At 37.8% G+C, this 19,620-nt stretch overlaps 2 protein-coding genes across 3 annotated transcripts; one reads left to right on the top strand and one right to left on the bottom strand.

Moving 5' to 3' along the window:
- The first annotated feature begins 439 nt into the window (after positions 1–439).
- Positions 440–6,417, top strand: LOC120491211 (uncharacterized). 2 transcript variants are annotated; one of them, XM_039688898.2, is made up of 8 exons: positions 440–579; positions 1,599–1,748; positions 3,432–3,515; positions 3,787–3,843; positions 3,922–4,023; positions 4,125–4,235; positions 5,099–5,233; positions 5,891–6,417. In XM_039688898.2, exons 2-8 carry the CDS (start codon positions 1,608–1,610, stop codon positions 5,990–5,992), a joined length of 732 nt encoding a protein of 243 aa, XP_039544832.2. In that variant the 5' UTR covers positions 440–579; positions 1,599–1,607; the 3' UTR covers positions 5,993–6,417. The 2 variants fall into 2 exon arrangements, with proteins under 2 accessions (XP_039544832.2, XP_039544831.2); XM_039688897.2 differs by lacking the exon at positions 440–579 and adding an exon at positions 583–670.
- A 1,671-nt stretch (positions 6,418–8,088) lies between these two features.
- Positions 8,089–14,301, bottom strand: eomesb (eomesodermin homolog b). The gene is made up of 7 exons (XM_039688712.2): positions 14,150–14,301; positions 12,228–12,784; positions 10,882–11,036; positions 10,674–10,795; positions 10,123–10,281; positions 9,038–9,099; positions 8,089–8,961 (listed from the first exon to the last, which is right to left on the bottom strand). The coding sequence occupies exons 2-7, from the start codon at positions 12,692–12,694 to the stop codon at positions 8,334–8,336; spliced, it is 1,593 nt and encodes a 530-aa protein (XP_039544646.2). The 5' UTR covers positions 12,695–12,784; positions 14,150–14,301; the 3' UTR covers positions 8,089–8,333.
- Positions 14,302–19,620: the final 5,319 nt, after the last annotated feature.

Below are 19,620 nucleotides of genomic sequence, written 5' to 3'. Positions count from 1 at the left end.
CAAAAAGTGTCTGTCTCATTAATGTCCACATTAAGCTCATGGTGTCATATTTCACACACTGGCTGCTCTTTAAAAAGCGGACAAAAATATTGTGACTGAAATATTGAATAACTTCAAAGCTTTCATATTTATCTGAAGCTCAACACACTTTCTGTGAGTGGCTTGTTTGTCTTTTAATTCTTTATTTTCAGTTGGATCTGAAGGATCAGGGTCAGCCCGAGATACAGGCCCGCAAATCCCCCACCGGAAGCGAGAAACGCAGATATCTTGGTATCCGGCGGAAGAATTATTAAATGTACTTAATTTCTTGTGGCGTTTTAAGACTCGAGACCACGTGACTCGGGTTTCCATGCACGGCTATTATTGGCTGGTCTCGGTTACATTTGCAATATAAAGAGCTTGCGTAATCGTGTGTGTGGGTGTGTTAGTCACCATCATAACTTACAGGACAGAGATGAACTACTGTAGTGTTGATCTGATTCGTGACGTCAGTCTCACACACACACACACACATTCTCTGCATGTTTAGGTGCAGTTTCTCCTGATGACGGAGACAACCAGAGCAAAAACAACATCGAGGTAAAACACTCTTAACACACACTGACTTCAGTAACTTTACACACCACACACTGCAGATCTGAAGTTGAGGACAAAGTCAGAAAAAGATCTGGTAACTCTTTACAATAAGGCTCATAATTCACTAACAATGATCAATACACTTGATGCTGTATTTGTTAATCTTTGTTAAAGTTAATTAATCCAGGTTTCGTTGTTTTCATGTTAGTTCATTTGCTAATGTTAACATGCAACCTTTGTTCTTAACAATTAGATTAATAAATGCTGTTGTCATTCTTAGTTCAAGTTGACTAAGCTAGTTAACTAATTTTAACTAATGAACCTTATTGTATAGTGTTACCAAATATCTTTATGCTACTTGGCTATTTTGATGTTGAATCTTCTTTATTGGTTTTTACAATAAGGCTTAATTTGTTAATGTTAGATAAAAATCCTGCTGAACTAAATTAACAAACCCCTACAGCATTTATTAATAATCTTAATGTTAATTGCAACATTTACTGAAATATATTTAAGATAAAAAAATTTGGCTATATATGTTAGATAATTCACTATCTGGGAACAAACATGAAAACTAACATTATATTATGGTTTACAAATGCTTTGGAAATATGCTGAAATTGTATGTTGATGCACTGATGTTAAGAAGTTAGACTTCATGGAATAAATGAAGGAAACTCCTGTCGTTTGGAGCTTGTTTGGGGATTTCTGCTGCTAATATAAATGATTCATCTCTGATTTGACCCATAAACTACTCAAACCATCTCATCACTGAATAAAACAAAAGAGTAATTTAAATAGCAGTGGTTAAGACCTTTAGACCTAAAGCTGAATGAATGAAGATCTATAAGAGGATCAGAGTTTTTGAAAGTCTTGAGTCATTGGAGCAACTGCAGGTTCGTCTGGTTTGTTCACTTAAAGAATGTCGGTGAACAATGACTGAATTATCCTGTCTAAGAATTATCTGCAGCTGACAGCCAAGAAAACACGTGTGATCTGGAAACTTATTTCCCTCTCTAAAGTGTCTAAAGATGTCGAGAAAAGTCGAAGTGATCATCAACACTGGAGCTCAGCAGGATCAGTCTGCGTGTCCCGTTTACATCACAGAGTCGAAGCCCGGAGACGCACCCGGAGTGACAGGGTTCCTGAAGATCAACCCGGCGGTTCTGGGGGTAAACCTTCTGATCAACACTCTTTACTAGTCAAACAACTGATGTTCAATACTCTTTACTATTGATCAACACTCTTAACTAGAGATCAACACTCTTAACTAGTGAAACTGCTGCTGATCAACACTCTTAACTAGTGAAACTGCTGATCAACACTCTTAACTAGTGAAACTGCTGCTGATCAACACTCTTAACTAGTGAAACTGCTGATCAACACTCTTAACTAGTGAAACTGCTGCTGATCAACACTCTTAACTAGTGAAACTGCTGATCAACACTCTTAACTAGTGAAACTGCTGCTGATCAACACTCTTAACTAGTGAAACTGCTGCTGATCAACACTCTTAACTAGTGAAACTGCTGCTGATCAACACTCTTAACTAGTGAAACTGCTGATCAACACTCTTAACTAGTGAAACGGCTGATCAACACTCTTAACTAGTGAAACTGCTGCTGATCAACACTCTTAACTAGTGAAACTGCTGATCAACACTCTTAACTAGTGAAACTGCTGATCAACACTCTTAACTAGTGAGACTGCTGCTGATCAACACTCTTAACTAGTGAAACTGCTGATCAACACTCTTAACTAGTGAAACTGCTGATCAACACTCTTAACTAGTGAAACTGCTGATCAACACTCTTAACTAGTGAAACTGCTGATCAACACTCTTAACTAGTGAAACTGCTGATCAACACTCTTAACTAGTGAAACTGCTGCTGATCAACACTCTTAACTAGTGAAACTGCTGATCAACACTCTTAACTAGTGAAACTGCTGATCAACACTCTTAACTAGTGAAACTGCTGATCAACACTCTTAACTAGTGAAACTGCTGCTGATCAACACTCTTAACTAGTGAAACTGCTGATCAACACTCTTAACTAGTCAAACTGCTGATCAACACTCTTAACTAGTGAAACTGCTGATCAACACTCTTAACTAGTGAAACTGCTGATCAACACTCTTAACTAGTGAAACTGCTGCTGATCAACACTCTTAACTAGTGAAACTGCTGATCAACACTCTTAACTAGTGAAACTGCTGATCAACACTCTTAACTAGTGAAACTGCTGATCAACACTCTTAACTAGTGAAACTGCTGATCAACACTCTTAACTAGTGAAACTGCTGCTGATCAACACTCTTAACTAGTGAGACTGCTGATTAACACTCTTAACTAGTGAAACTGCTGCTGATCAACACTCTTAACTAGTGAAACTGCTGATCAACACTCTTAACTAGTGAAACTGCTGATCAACACTCTTAACTAGTGAAACTGCTGCTGATCAACACTCTTAACTAGTGAAACTGCTGATCAACACTCTTAACTAGTGAAACTGCTGATTGACACTCTTAACTAGTCAAACCGCTGCTGATCAACACTCTTAACTAGTGAAACTGCTGATCAACACTCTTAACTAGTGAAACTGCTGATCAACACTCTTAACTAGTGAAACTGCTGATCAACACTCTTAACTAGTGAAACTGCTGATCAACACTCTTAACTAGTGAAACTGCTGATTGACACTCTTAACTAGTCAAACCGCTGCTGATCAACACTCTTAACTAGTGAAACTGCTGATCAACACTCTTAACTAGTGAAACTGCTGCTGATCAACACTCTTAACTAGTACTGCTAGTGGCTACAAGCTGAGGAAAACATCTTGTGTTTTATCCGTCAGTGGCTGGAGATCCTGACCGGTGGCGTGGCGTTTGGACTCGTCTTTTGGAATTACGAGCGTTGGTTTTTAATACCAACTTGCTATGTGAGTGTTTTATTTTGAGCGTATGTGACACACACTGAAGATGTAATGATGCTGAAAATTCAGCTTTGATCACAGAAATAATTGACACTTTACTCACATATATATTCACATAGAAAACAGCTGATTTACACTGTAATAATATTTCACACATTTTTTATCAAATAAACACAGACTTGGTGAACAGAAGAGAGTCAGATATAGTGTAAATGCATGCTAAATATTGTTGATATTTGTGTGCTGTCTTGTATCATGTTGTTTTGTGTGTCTGTAGTTGATTTTAAACGGAGTCGTTACAGCCATCGCTGCCTGTACCCGCAACCCGTGTCTGGTCAGTGTAATCCACCGCCTCACATGACCCGATGTGCTGAACTGTTTCATGTGAGCTTTATGAATTCTGTTTGTTCAGGTGGTCACCGCTCAAGTTCTGAACCTGTTCAACATCTTCAGCTCTCTGACCGTCTTCATCATCTTCTTCCTCTTGTTCTATGTCACGTCGAGTGTGCGTGTGGTGAGTCGTCATTTGCCTGATATAAGATTCATCTGTGGTCCTAATAATGACTATATTACTGATGTTTATGAATATTGAGGTGTTTGTGATTCTGGTTGTAGTTCTTGGCCCCTTCTCTGGGTCCGACTGAAGTGGCGTTCATGGCCTGTAACGCTGTGGCGCTCCTCCTCTCCGTCATCATCTTCGCCACCTTGTGCTGCTGGTGTAAATCGGTAAATCAGTGTTTCTTTAATCTCCAGCGTCATCTGAGGTGGGCTTCGGTCTGATGCCCCGGACCCCTAAATATGATCATCCTCGTGAGGGGCCGCCACCCCAACATTTAAAAGGCAGCTCTATGTTTTCATTTACAAAGACTTAGTATTACAAATGTGTAAAATATTAGCATTACATCCTTGTTTTTTTATACTTACTGTTGCACTGCACTGTTAGATGTTTTATTCATTCATATGAATATATTCATGTTATTTTTTATAAAATGTATTTATTTATTTATTTATTTAAATAAAAAATGTTTAATACATTTATTTATTTTCACTGTTTTTCTTATTTGTATTTATTTAAATTTTATTTTAATCATTTTTATTTATTTTCTATTTTTGTTTTTAATTAATAAGTTTTGATCGAATGTATTAAATATTTTGTATTTAAAGTTTAAATAAATATTATATTATTTATCTTAATTGTGATCTTAGTAAAACTTAGTTTAATCTTATTTATTTAGTTTCACATTTTACACTGCTTTTCTTATTTTTATTTATTAAATCAGGTTTTATTTAAATAATCAATTTATTTTAATCTGACTATTTTAATCTGATAATTTTTCCTAAATCAAATTGAATTAGTTTATCTTTTTTTCGATTTTACACTGCTTTTCTTATTTTATTTATTTAAATCAAGATTTATTTTTATTTATTAATGTATTTTTATTTGAATCAAGTTAATTAAGTTAATTAATCTAATGCACATTAGATTATATTACATTTTCCATTTTAATTCAATTCTATCTTAATGAAATTGAGTTAGTTTAATCATATTTTGGTTGATGTGTTTACATCTATCTTCTGTGCATGTGCAGAGGAAGCGTCTAATGGTGATTCACATGAGCTCCGCATCACCTGATGTGATCAGTGATGTCATGGACCGGCGTCCCGCATCATCACCCCCGTCCTACTACAGTCCGGTCCCGCCTTCAGATCCGCCGGCCTATGAGGTAAGGGTCGAGTCTGAGCCGAGACTGATGTGGTAAAACCAAGCGGCAGCCGCCCGCTCTCTCTCTTGAGCGCTGAAGTGATTAACCTGCAGTTCCTCCACTGGCCACTAGAGGCGCTGCAGAAGAGACTCACTCCCATAGGCACGCATGTTAAAATGCCCAACTTTGCAGCAGAAAAAAAAACTGTAGTTTTGATCTATATCGCTAATTTTGCCCTTCATGACGACTGTGAGGGGGTGAATATTTTTTTTAATTTAATAAATTATATTAAGCCCTAAAATGATGCATAATTAAAGGACTTGAGTGACAGGTGGATTGCCGCTGATGTCGCTACTAGCCGTTTGTGTGCTAGTGTTAGCGTCACGTCACCTCAGCTAATCCGCCTCTGCACACATTCGTCTATTCGGGAGTGACACGCGGCCAAGATGGCGACGGCCGGCTCCCACGCTATCCTTACTGTTCGTACCATTGTGTCAGGAGCTGAGATTCAGAAATGATAATGAGTGCTTTCTGACCAATCAGAGCAGAGCTGCTCTCAGAGAGGCGGGGCTTAGAGAGACTGAATCTTCAAAGGAAGCGTTTGAGACCCTGAGAGACAGAGCTGACGCTGCAGTGTGTATATGAGGATGAGGAATGAGTGTTTCTGTGTTCCCGCAGGATGAGCGACGCTCAACGCTCTCTAGAGCTTCTGCTGCCCGATGGGACAAGAGGAGATGGATCGATGAACTGCATCGCAGCAGGAAATCCATCCAAGTCTGAGACCACTCATGTGTTCCAGATCAATCTCTAAAACTAGAGCTTCACTGACTGTGTTTGAGTCTAGGACCCTCAGTAGTGTGCATCTCCGTCACTCGTTCGGCTTCAGAACTCTCTGGAAGACTTGCTATCGGAAACTTTGCACACAAATTTTTCTAATTTTTTTTAGTTTTTGCCGTTATACAGTATGCGGATGTTTATGACAGGATTTGTGTCGGATAGTGTGTGTATGATTGCACTACGGGTTGTTTTTGAGATTTCAGTATTTTTAGGAGCTGTACATGCATGACTGAAAACAGCCGTCCGAGTGTGTGTTTGTGTGTCCGAGAAACTCACTCACACACACTGATCTGATTGTGTGTGTGTGGAGCTTCTGCACATCAGGACTTTCCCTCAATCTCATACATCATCATGTGCAACTATTTAAAGTTTTTTTTCTTTTCTTAATGCATTTGAATGTTTATGTTGCAAAGCTCTGTGCATTTTATAGCTGCTATATAAAGTTCATTTATTATTATTATTATTATTGTTGTTGTTGTTGTTGATTTTGTTGTAGTTTTACTAGTAATATGCGCACATCCAGAAACGTTCGGATCAGACAAAGCTCTTCACTGAAGAATAAACACAAAATCTGTTTATTAAAATATGCAATCGGGTTGAAACTTTGCTTATTTTAATAAATTGATTTTGTGTTTTTTCTCTAGTGATTTTGTTAATTTGCCGTCTCACAGCATCTCGTACTGGCAATCAAAAGTTTGAAAAAATTAAGATGAAAAAATACAGTAAAACAGTGAAATATTATTCTGATGTAAATCATCTGTTTTCTATATGAATATACAGTAAAGTGTAATTTATTCCTGTGATTTTCAGCATCATTACTCCAGTCTTCAGTGTCACATGATCCTTCAGAAATCACTCTAATATGAGGATCTGATGATCAAGACACATTTATGATTATTATTATCAGTGTTGAAAAACAGTTGAAGTGCTTTATATTTTTACAAAATATGTGAAAACTGTCATTTTTAAAAAACAAAAAACAAAACAAATTAATACTTTATTATAAATGAATGAATTCTAAATTTTATAAAATAAGCTAATGAGTTCATACATTTATTCAGCAAGGATGCATTAAATTGATTAAAAGTCATTCATAATGTTACGAAGGCTGCCCTTTTAAACTTTCTATTCATCAGAGAATCCTGAAGAATAAAATGCATCATGGTTTCACAAAAACATGAGAGTTTTCAACACTGATAATAATCATAAATGTGTCTTGATCATCAGATCCTCATATTAGAGTGATTTCTGAAGGATCATGTGACACTGAAGACTGGAGTAATGATGCTGAAAATCACAGGAATAAATTACACTTTACTGTATATTCACATAGAAAACTGATGATTTACATCATAATAATATTTCACTATTTTTACTGTGAATGATATTTCTAATAACTGAACCCTTTCATTTGAGATTATGAGACCAAACTGACAGATATTGTTGAGGTTCTGCTGTTCGGACACTAGAGGACAGTGTGTGCTCTACAACATCTCAGTATCTCTGTTTGTAGAACTTCAATGTTGAGTTTACTTCTGGATTCTTGTTATAATCCACCATATATGAGGTTTAATTTTCCGTTTCCATTATTTACCAAACACATTATATTCTGCGTTTTTTTTCTGATCATTGATTTTCTGTAAAATTTTTGCATTTGGATTCAATGATTTGAATAATTTTAACCAGTTTTCAAAGCTCTTTGGTAATATTTCTTTCACACCCATATCATGTCTAAGATATTCAATTAATTCTGTACACTCTTAAAAATAAATAAAGATTTTAAAGGGGTTTTTCGCAGAAGAGCAGTTTCTGGTTCCCCAAAGAACCTTTCAGTGATCAGTTCTTAAAAGCTCATTTATTCTTATTATTATTTAGTGTAAATACTATTTTATTAATCCAAAGTTATAGTTCCATGCGATGAAAAGATTCCAGGATGTTAAAGGTTCTTCACAGAACCATCAATTTAACGTAATGAACCTTTATTTTATTTGTAAGAGTGTATATTAAAAAAAATAAAATGTTTTTAAGAATATACCAAATCCAAAACAGCAGTCGTTTAATAGCTACACATAACAGCATTTTCGAAATGACATTGAACGTGCACAGAAATAATGCATTAGGGACAGATTTAAATATATTACAAAAGGACCAAATTGATAAATTCAAACAATCACTCTCAAAAATAAAGGTTCCTCATTTCGGGAACCAAAAATTGTTCATCAATTGTAAAACGCCCTTTCGGAACCTTTATTTTTGAGAGTGCACGAGCGTTTGGAAGTGTCCTCTAGCTGGCGGCGTAGAACGCGTAATAGCCGATCGCCTTCGGGGAGGAAGTGTCCTTGTTAAAGTTTTCCGAGTCTTCTTGACAATTGGGCGAGTTCCCAGTGCCGGATTCTGCGTGGGAAAGCCGCCTCCTCTTGCACACGAGCGAGTAAACGCTGGGCTCCACAGAGTCTGATGGCTTCAGCGAGGACGCGCTCTCCATCCAGTTCTGCGCGAACGCGCTCACAGGGCTTTCCTCCTGAGCTCGGTCTTTGTCAGGTATGATGATGTGCTCATCTGTGGGATTCGGTCTGGGAGACCAGGGCACTTTCCTCGGGTACGAGCCTCTCGTGCCCCATCCCGCGGTCACGGACGCGAACGCGCCTTCAGGATAGTACCCGAGCGAGTGCGCGCTCTGGAGAGGTAAAGACTTGAAGCTGTAGGGTAACAGCGAGCTGGAGTAATCTCCCTCGTAGGCCGTGAGCTCCAGTTTGCCGCCACTGGTCTGCTCGCCGCTGTACAGCCGGTTGTTGAGTTGATCCTGCAGAAAAGGTTGCACGGTGTAGCGCGCGCTTGGCACGATCTGTTGCGCGCGCGTCGAGTGCGTCGGCGAAGGCGTCAGTCTTTCACGCTCCGCGAGCGTGTACATCCTGAAAATCCAATGCATGTTAGTGTCAACCGAGAGAATACATGCTGGGTAACCTCAGTGATGCTCATCATACTCACGAGTCATAGTTATCTCTGAAGCCTTTCGCGAAAGGATTGTGGTCGATCTTCAGTTGAGTGATCTAGAGGAATGACACAGAAGTGAGTGTTAATAACTGTGTGTGTGTGTAGTCCCAGCCTGAGCTCTTGAAAATGCACACGTGTTGTCTGTACACGTGTTTATCGTGGAATTTATACGCGAAAATTAGTTTTAGCATGGATGTGATACGCACTTTATTGCGTGTAATACACACGCCCTCCACACCTCTAACCATACCCAAACCTAATAGCCTACACACCACTACTAAATATCATATGCACGCAATAACAGAAAGCGTGCTATTAAGACGCATTTAGTGAGACCGGGTTGTTTCGTGCATATAATTTTAGACCGAAGAGCATAACTTTTTATTTTATTTTTTATTTTTAACTTTTTTCTTGATTGGAATGGTACAGAACTTGGTAAATGTTTTGGCACTTGCTATGTAAACACACACAAACAGGTTAAATGGTCCTGTAAAAAAATAGTCACTTGATGAGAAAGTGACTTTGATCAGAGAAAGAGGTCAGAAATGAGCGCTTTGTAAAAGAGAGTTTCCTCTAGCGGACGCGTGCGGAACTGCAGCGAACACACACTCACTGAACGCTCGTTTACGGAGATCAGCTCACATGCGGAATACACACTAGTTTAGGTGTATGGCTAATTTGATTTTCTCACAGTTTTAGAGTAAAACATGTTTTTAATATATATATATATATATATATATATATATATATATATATATATATATATACACACAAATTGAAAATAGTATTTTTGCGCATTTTTCATAACAGTAAATATAAAATTCTGTAACTTTTTATAACTTTTTTCACTTCAGCAATAATCTGCGGTCGTCTTTGAGAAGAGATCAAACTGCAGTCTGTTTCTCTAAAGCATTCAAGATTCACCACAGTTTATGTTGGAACTTTAATGCTCAAAAAGTGAATAAATGGATTCTAAATACATAAAAAACTAAAATATAGTACATTAATTTCATTTAAATAAAATAAATAAACACGCGAATAGCAGCAGAGGGTTATTAATGCTCAGAAAGAGTGTGTACATCAGTGTTCTGGTAGGCTGTGACCGCTATGAACTGGTTCTCCGGGAAGGTGAAGATCTGGGTCCGAGAGTCTCGGCCTGTGTTCTCAATCCCGTCGTCGGACACTTCAACGATGTGAAGCCTCGGCTGGTATTTGTGTAGAGACTGGAGGACAATCATCTGAGTTGGACACACAAACAAGACTATTAAATGCACATCATTTAATGGTGATTTTGCCCAGTATATGTTCAATCTGGATTCTGGAACAACACTGACTAACTTATCCAAAAAACAGAGGGAAATGCTGAATAACCCTGATATAGAAGCACAGACTTGGCATAAACGTGTCCGTCAGATCTGGTTAATTGGAAATGTTGTTCCAGGACAAAATCACATTCACCAATATTTAATATTAGTAGCCTACTTGTTCTTGTCAATGTCAAATGATTGTTTAAAAGATTTTTTATTTTTATTTCATTTGATTACTAAAACAGGCCCAAAAAGCACAACAGTCCTGGTTTAAGCATCAGTAGCTAATTGTTGTACTCATAAAATAAATGTGCATTGTTTACCTGTGAAGTGTTGGTATTTGCTCCCTTGTTGTTTGTTAGTTTCAGTTTACCGAAAGATATTTCTTGTCTCATCCAATGAGCGCCTGTATTCGGCGATTCGGGGTGGACGTAAATCTTATTCCCTGAAACAATAAAATACAACAATATAACAATATTCATATTTAATAATAATAATAATAATAACAATAGCACTTGTCTTCTTCCATACCTTGCATATTATTGTCGGCTTTCCCGCACGTGACCCATTTCCCGCCCTGGAATCTCCAGTGATTCGGATCCGCCAAGACAATCTCCACAAACACGTTATAATGCGTCGTCAGGCTCAGGCCGGTAATATTGAAACTCAGGAATGGAAACATTCGCCTGTGCAGAGATTAAAAACACAAATAATTATTCAGCTATATTCTGAATGAATTAGGCTATCAAAATTGCGGATTAAAAAATAGACTATAGCTTTCAAAGAACAAATAAGCACCACACTCGCAAACCATGATTTCACAAATAGGGCCTACATAAAAATAACACAATTCTTCTCTGGTTTCATCTATAAACCTGGCATTGTTGACTATGTGATGAATGTTTTGTACCTCATTTAGCTTGCATTAGAAGCGCTAAATGCATATGTAGCCTAAATATAAAGAAACTTTTTTGACGACCACTTTTAATTAATATTATTTTAATTCGACCTGAATTGTCTTTTTGAGCCTCTATTTCTGATAGCCTAGCTATAGTTTAAAAATAAATAAATGAATAATACAAAACCTTTTGCAGATATAGGCCTAGCCTAGGTTATTATATAAAAATCTATAGGCCTAAATAATATTAATAACTATACCCGTTGCTATAGTAACACGTCTTTTGAAAACTATTTGCAAACACATTTAAAACATTCTTTTCGTTATATGACTGTTTAAAACAGATTATGAAATATGTAATTTTGCCCTGGCCTATACAATTTAAGGCGTTTAAATGGCCTAAGAAAACATGTTTAAATAGAGTTAGCCTATTTGATTAATTCACGCTTAAAATTAAAGATTTCGCTTAGAATTATGACATTTCAGAACCGCTTCACAAAGAATCTTCAGTCATCAGTTCTGAAAAGAACCATCCCAGCATGCAATAGCCGTCATTTCTCCGTCTCGGTTAACTATAGACCCGATATAGTCCGGCTATGAGTAACAGACTTGTTATAACCAAAATAACCTTGAATTTGGTTACATGTCGTTTTTGCCAAAATAAATTGCGATATAAAGGATATTCCACAATTTAAGCAAAGTCAGCAGTGATTACAACAAGTTTTATGTCTTCGGACTTCGGTTATTTTGTGTAGCCTAAGAGATATTCTTGAGTTATGGTTTAGATACATTTTCACTGGCAGCCCAAATGTTGCCTTGTTTTAGGCTATAGACGCTATTAGACGTATTTTAAACGCTAAACTGCTTGCTGGGATTTTTTTTCCTAGTGAAGGACATTTTAATAATATAAAGAATGCAATTGTTTTATGAAACCATTGATGGCAATGTCAGCAGCTTTATTTGTATAAGACTCTCTCACCTGCCCTGTTTGGTGATGATCATCTCTGTTTGATGCCGGTGAAACTTGAGCCACAGCGGCCGGTTGCACAGATACACCTGAGCTCGAGCCATGGAACCGATCCCGGACCCCTGATACGGGCCGTAGGAGTTTCCCGAAGCGTGTCCGAACTGATATCCCGCGCCGAACTCCCCGCGGCCCGCACACAGAGACGGACAGAAGCCCGCGGACGGGATCACGGATCCGTAGTGCAGAGACGCGTACCGCGATCCATCGGAACCGGCGTATACTCCCCCGGTCTGGCCCGTGTACGGGAACAACGGACACGGACTCGAACTTTCCTGCGTTTGCTGCGTCGCGCCCATCATGAAGTATCGATTGGACCCGAGCCCGTCGAGTATGTACCGGCCGCTCGTCAGTTCATCTTCACTAATGATAGGTGAATCCTTCCCGTCGTCCAGCGCAGAACCGGACCCTTCCCCGGGCATGATCCGACAAACTCCACCCGAACTCCTGATCCGAATCCTGGCGTTTGATAATTCGATCTACGGCAGATACTGTCGCGCGCCTCGGCATCACTGAGAATGAATGTGTAGATGTCAATAAATGTTCATTAATGTTCAACAGCTGCACATTATTTCTATTTTGATCGCTTTGGTTTAAAACGATTCTGCATTTCAGTCACCGCTCCATTAAAAACAAATCCAAACTTCTTGCTTTTATGGATCTAAATGTAAACAATCTTCAATGGCTTTTTAAAAACGAAAAAAAAAAAAGATTTAATGTAGGCTACTTGGACGTTAATTTGTTTTCATACATTTGCTATCAAATTAAATGCACTTTTGATTTAACTCGTGACGTTTATGTCATATTGTTTATTCGTTCGTAAAATAAGCTTGTATTTCATATTTTCTAAATAACCCTATCACTTTTTTTATTTTGTAAAATTTGCAGTAAACTGTATCATTTAATTGCACTTATAAATGAATTATTTTACATTTTAATTTTAATTAAATACGCTGTGTGCTCGTCCTACGCTATGTTATTCTCTGGCAAAATCTCCGGCGATGTGGGATTTAATTGAAGAACTTTAGGCTAATAATAGAAAGTTTGTAATCGCAAATGCTTAAACTTTATGGCGAGTCCGGGATGATTCGGACACGGTTTGCCGGTGAGATGACGGGGGAAATCCCTATCAATCGAGCCTTATATTTAATTATAATACATCATATTTAATATTTGATATATAAACAGCTGCTCCATATCATAAGCCACAAACTAAAAAGCAACAAATGTTAGAAAACAGTGATTCAATTCAAACGTTCCTTCATTACGCATAACTTTGGCATTTTATAATTTTAAAATTAAATATCGATGTTAAAATTTATTGCCAAAGTAGGCGTTATTAGTGTTTTGCGTAAATAACCTTCATATTTTCAGTTTTAAGCATTAATTCTTCCTTTAACAAAAATGGTTTAGGCCTATAGCTGCGTTTATTCGTATATTATATTTAAAAAAATAAGTCTTATAATAAACATGATACATAAACAGTCTGGAAGACAACTTTATAAGCTATTATTTTATTTATTTATTTATTTTGTTTTGTTTTAATGACGCGTTACTGTCATTTGTGGATTTTTTATTTATTTTTTATTTTTTTTTTGCGAGATTTCAAATTTGTTCTTATTAGTTTTTTTCTAAGCATATGTAAACTAACATCCAACGAGAACGTTTTAAATTCTTATTTTTACCAGTTTTATTTAGCATATAACGTTAAACAGAGCCTGTGGTTCAGTATGCAGTATTAATAACTGTTTAATATCCTCAGTAATGCCTATCACAGAGCTTAAAGTACACTGACAACCAGAGGTAAGAAAGAAAACACAATGAAGCTTGTCGCGTACATACGGAATAATATTTAATCACTAAGATGAATTACTCACCAGTTTCATCTTCGTTTTGTCCCCAGATTGAGGTCGAAATCGCACTTGTGTTCAGAATGACAGCGATAGGGAGAGTGAAGGTAACACACACACATACACACACACTCACACACACACTGGCTGATGAATGAAGCCTGACTGAAGCACCTGTGCGGATGATGCTGGATTTATTGATGCGGCTCTCTAGCGCCTCCTACTGATACTCACACGCTTATTTTACTCTATTTTACACACTGTTTCTAGTGTAACCATGAGGTTTGAGGCTGTTTTCTCCTGCACCGTTGGGTTCAAACACCTAAAGCTGCTTTAAATTACTTTTTTTTGTAGTTTTATTCTCGAAAAACATTTTTATATCACCATATTTAGCGAGTATCAAGTCCCACAACATGCATATGTGTTTTTGTCTAAAATGTTTGGTGGTTTGCTTGTGTTTCATAATTTAAGTCTACTAGGCTTTTTAATTGTCTTTAATTGTGAGAATTGACCACACACACACACACTTTTAAAAATAAAGCTTCTTTACTGGCATCCATGAAGAACCAGATTTCTTTATTTGGAAAAGTTGTTCTTTAGATTATCATAATGTGCTTCACACTAAGAAAAACATCAGAGCGGATCACAAGAACGGAAACAGTTCTTCTATGGCTTCACTGAGATTTAAAAACTGAATGAATTATTATGTCTATAAAGTTTGCGGTGCATCAGGTTTGGTGCGGCTGACGACCACACAGGAGTGTCACACTAAAGCGAAGCACTTTCTGTGCCAAAGTTCATTCTGTACAAACTGGATTCTTCAGAAAATGATTCAGAATTATTTAGACTTTATTAGTCCGGTGACTCAAAGATATAAAACATCAAGACGATTCCCTATATCTAAGAGCAGATCACGTCATGATGCTTGCCCTTCTGTTTGCACATTATTATTTTGAGCTTTTATATAAAGGAAATATTGACACTTGTTTATGGCACAGACTTATTTACCTTGATGGCATATTAATCATCATATTTCCACTGACATTTACAGTTGTTTTCAAAGACGTACACACACACACTACTCACTTGTCACACAATTTCTGAAACCTGACATTCAAACACCAGAAAGAAACACACACCAAATCTGCCAGACCACACACTCACTCTCACCTTCGACTCAGTTTTCAATTTCAGAAAACACTTTTTGCAAATCACAACACAATTATGTACTGTATATAACTAACACAGTCTCATCCCAAAAAGTCATATAACTGACGTTTTGGGACGTATTTTGACCATACGTCAATATCCGCCTTTTTAGGGCCCCCTTAAACGTCGGTAGATGGCGATCCCGGGCCGTCATACAACTGACGCTTTACCTTTAACGTCAGTTAGGTGACGGGTTAGGTTTAGGTCTGGGGTAGAGTTAGGATCCCATAACCTCATCTACCGACGTTTAAGGGGGCCCTAAAAAGGCGAATATTGACGTATGGTCAAAAGACGTCCCAAAACGTCAGTTATATGACGTCTTGGGATGAGACCGGGTTGATATAACACACACATCTATCATGAAGACTTTTGATTTCCTTTCTCAAACACAATCTATCAAAACACCACAGTAATTCATCAGAGCCTCACACACACACACACTTCTTTACTAAACAGCAGTCATTGCTTTAGAATAGACCTATAAAAGGTCAAAGGTCGAGTTAAAGCTTCTTCAGAGTGTGTAATACTGCATTCACAACCACAAACGATGACAGCAGCCTAAAAAAACAGTAATTTGGTTTCAATTTTGGATTCGTATTTACTTTGAATTTTTCATCATCTTTGACAATTACTTGTACAGAAATGTTCAAAAAGAGAAGAGCTTTAGGTTTGCAATAACTGTTTGACATATCCAAAAATATAATATTATTATAGCAGAGTGCACCGTAACACAAATGTCTGCGTTTAATTTTGCAGAGCTGTGAGGCGTTTTACTTTTTGTGTGCAATTCTAGGATTTATGTGTAAAGTTTTGAAAAACGTGTGTAAGCAGATGTGTGTTAACCCTGAACCCCGCAGACCGGCTGTGTGTGTCCGCGAGTGAACATGAACACAACAGTGGTTATATACAGTATCTGTTGACACAACATGATTTTTACAGCATATCAAAAAAGTTTCTTTTATATTTTGATAAAGCGAAAATGCAGATTTTATCCATAAAACTTGAATGACTCTGTTTTCATCTCAAGCAAAAAAGTGTCCTTATCATGAAGTGTGAATTATCAGTGAGATTCCTGCAGATATTACAGATCACGAGTGTGTGTGAGACGCACCTCTGAATTGCATTTGTAATGTTGATATGGAAGTGTGTGTTGTGGTTTCTTCAGTCCTGCGGTGAAACGCCTCTTCATGAGAGAAAGACGAGAGATTGCTGGAAACAGCGTGTCAGAATGACTCAACTGAACACGGATATTACTACTTCTTTTATATTAGACACGTCATTCATAACCAACAGCTCGTGTGTTTCTTCTGAGAAAACCCCAGAAATCACTGCAGTCGCTAACACACACACTGTTCAATCCTGAATGCTTCAATCGCCACACAAACACTTCTGTCATTCATTCTCCACAAACTGATTTATTTGCAGGATATTTCTCATATGCTTTCAAAACTGATAAAAGCACATTCAAAGCAGAATGATGGCAAACTTCTGCAGTAAAATAATTGGAGTTTGAAAGCAGTTGTCAGTCTCTCTCCATGTTTCAGAGTGAGGTCAGTGTTTGTGGATCGGAGAAGACGAGCGCTGACGTCTGATGACCAGAATGATGTGAACATGCTCTCACTGTGAGCGTCTGCAAACCAACAGGTGAGACGACACATATTACAGGATAATACATTTTGAAGCCTATTACAGTGATTGTTGTGTTTTAGGATCCACACTCTAAAAAATGCTGGGTTGTTTCAACCCAATTTTGGGTAAAATATGGACAAACCCAAATGTTGGGTTAAAAATGTAATTAAAAAAATTAACCCAATGGCTGGGTATGTCCATATTTTACCCAAAATTGGGTTGAAACAACCCAGCATTTTTTAGAGTGCAGAGGTCAGAGGTCAGAGAGGCGGTTCACTTCTGGAACTGTGAGTCCTGGAGAAACATCAGATGAAGTGATTGTCATACCGCATTACTGTCTTTGAAAACACGTGTGACAAACTCCTGACTGAACACGTAAAAACAAGAGTGAGTGTTTCACGTCTGTGTGTGTGTGTGTGTGTGTGGCTGATCATTTCACGGTTTGTTTGTGAGTTACTGCACAAAAACAGCATTAATAGAAGAGTTCAGATGAATGAAGTGTTTGCTGTTTAAAGGATGTGTGTGATGTTTTCCATCTTATGTGTGTAGTTAAAAAAGTGAGCCAGTTTGTGTGTGTGTGTGAGAGAGAGAGAGGCCAGACCGTCTCCTCTCCTGCTCAGACACACACACACACACACACACGGGTTGATGATTTGTCAGGTGTTGGCCAGTGTCTGTGGGTTTCTCCACTAAATGCTCACAGAACACTTTGAACACACAGCTGTGTGTGTGTGTGAGCTGTGTGTGTCGAGACACACCTGGCATCTCATCGCAGACCTCAATCCGATCGTCTTGCACGTGTGTGTGTGTGTGTGTGTGAGGTTTCTCTCGTGTTTGCGAGTTCCCCTTAAGGAGGCCGAGGAAACAAGCCGTGGTCTGTTTAAAGTCATGTGTGTATACATTTAATACTTTTAAACGCCATTCTCTTCTACTCTTGTTTTCCTGTTATCTCTGTCTGTAAAGATGCTCTGTGTTGTAAAAAGCGCTGGTCTTCAGATGGGGGAAATCTCCGGGCTCGCGGTGGTGGGAGGTGTCAGTCTCAGGCGGGTTCAGTCCTGCCTCGGCTCGGTTAGCGGTTGTTCCGCGTGTGCTTGTCGATGTGTTCTGGTCGTCGGCAGAGAAAGGCCTGCACTCCTACAGATGTTCCTGCTATGAGAAACACAGGCACGCATGAGTGGATCTGAGATCTGCCCCAGCAACACCTCGTCAGGGTTTGCCCTTTAGCCTTCACACGCGGTGTTCCCCTCATGCCCTGTCATGGGGTCTACGTCATTTACATAGCGCTTTTAACAATACATATTTGTTTATAATTCAAACATTTTTTATTTCAATTAAATTAATGAGCTATATTTTAGTTTGATAATGTTTATTTTGTAGTTTCAGGCGTTTTTATGGTACTAAATTATATTTACACTGTATTTAAAATCCATTTATTCACTTTTTGAGCATACCTGAAAATTAAACAATTAAATACAATTGTTGCTGAGTGAACACTTGATGTCGCGTTAAAGCGATAGTTCACACAATGATGTAAACATGTATACTCAACTTTCGTTCATCTTCGGAACACAAATTAAGATATTTCTGGATCACTCCTCCATAGTTTTCTGTTATTGAAACTTGCCGGCCCAGAAAAGTTATTAAATACATTGTTAAAATGGTCCGCGTGGCTCAACATTAAGTTTATCAAGCGACGAGAATACTTTTTGTGCGCAAAAATAACGACTTTATTCCACTGTGTGTGATGTGTGTGACATACAAAAATAACTGAATTCATTGAGAATCTCACCTGAAAATCCGACAGTTTTCATCCACACATCTGATTTCTGTAAATGAATGTAAAACTAAATGTATCTTGTTACAGCACACGGTGAAGATAGCTTACATTAATGACGATTTGAGACTAATAATGTGTAGGGCCTATAATAAAACTACGTGAGTGTGGCGTGGCAGGACTTTGAACAGCGCCCTGAGCCGTAGCAAAATAATATTATTTTAAACAGTCATGTTAATATCGCAAATTGTATTTGATAATTTACACGTATACAGTTTGAAAATTCATTCTGCGAATGAATAGAGAGAATGTTCCCCTTTTGTGTGTGTGTCCTGTTGTTAGTCTGGATGTGGGGATGTATTATTAATTATTTAATGTGTTGTGTCATTGGTCTGCCCTGTTATTGTTACAGGAATAAATGGTAACCGAGTAAAGTTTTTATTATACAAGAGCAGCTTTGATCTATGAATGACTTGACCTAGATTAACAGCCTTGTACTTTTTGACTATTTTCTGTTGTTCTGTGTTCATACTCTATATTTGGAAAGGTGGTCCTCGTAGTGTTTTATGAATGTTGAGAACACCTTAGAGCAACAGACTTAAGTTTGATCTCTTTTCACAGACGATACTTGCAGATTATTGCTGACGTCAAGTCGAGTCTCCTTCATTTATACGAGTTTCACAGCAGTTTTACAGTGAGAACAGGAGATTACAGTAACAGTGTTCTGGCTTTACAGCAGCTCTAGAATAAAGTTATTGTCCACATAATAAAGCAATAAATGCCTCGAAGTCATGATTTACAGTGAGTTTAGAACAGCGAAAGGGCGTTAAAACCCATTTTCTCATTTCAAGCATAAACCATAATTTTGATATTAATATTTCCAGTC

This window comes from Pimephales promelas, chromosome 12 (genome assembly GCF_988280905.1).
Source record: "Pimephales promelas chromosome 12, fPimPro1.hap1.1, whole genome shotgun sequence".
In the NCBI taxonomy this organism is placed as follows: Eukaryota; Metazoa; Chordata; class Actinopteri; order Cypriniformes; family Leuciscidae; genus Pimephales; species Pimephales promelas.
This window is presented reverse-complemented; position numbering and strand designations above follow the sequence as displayed.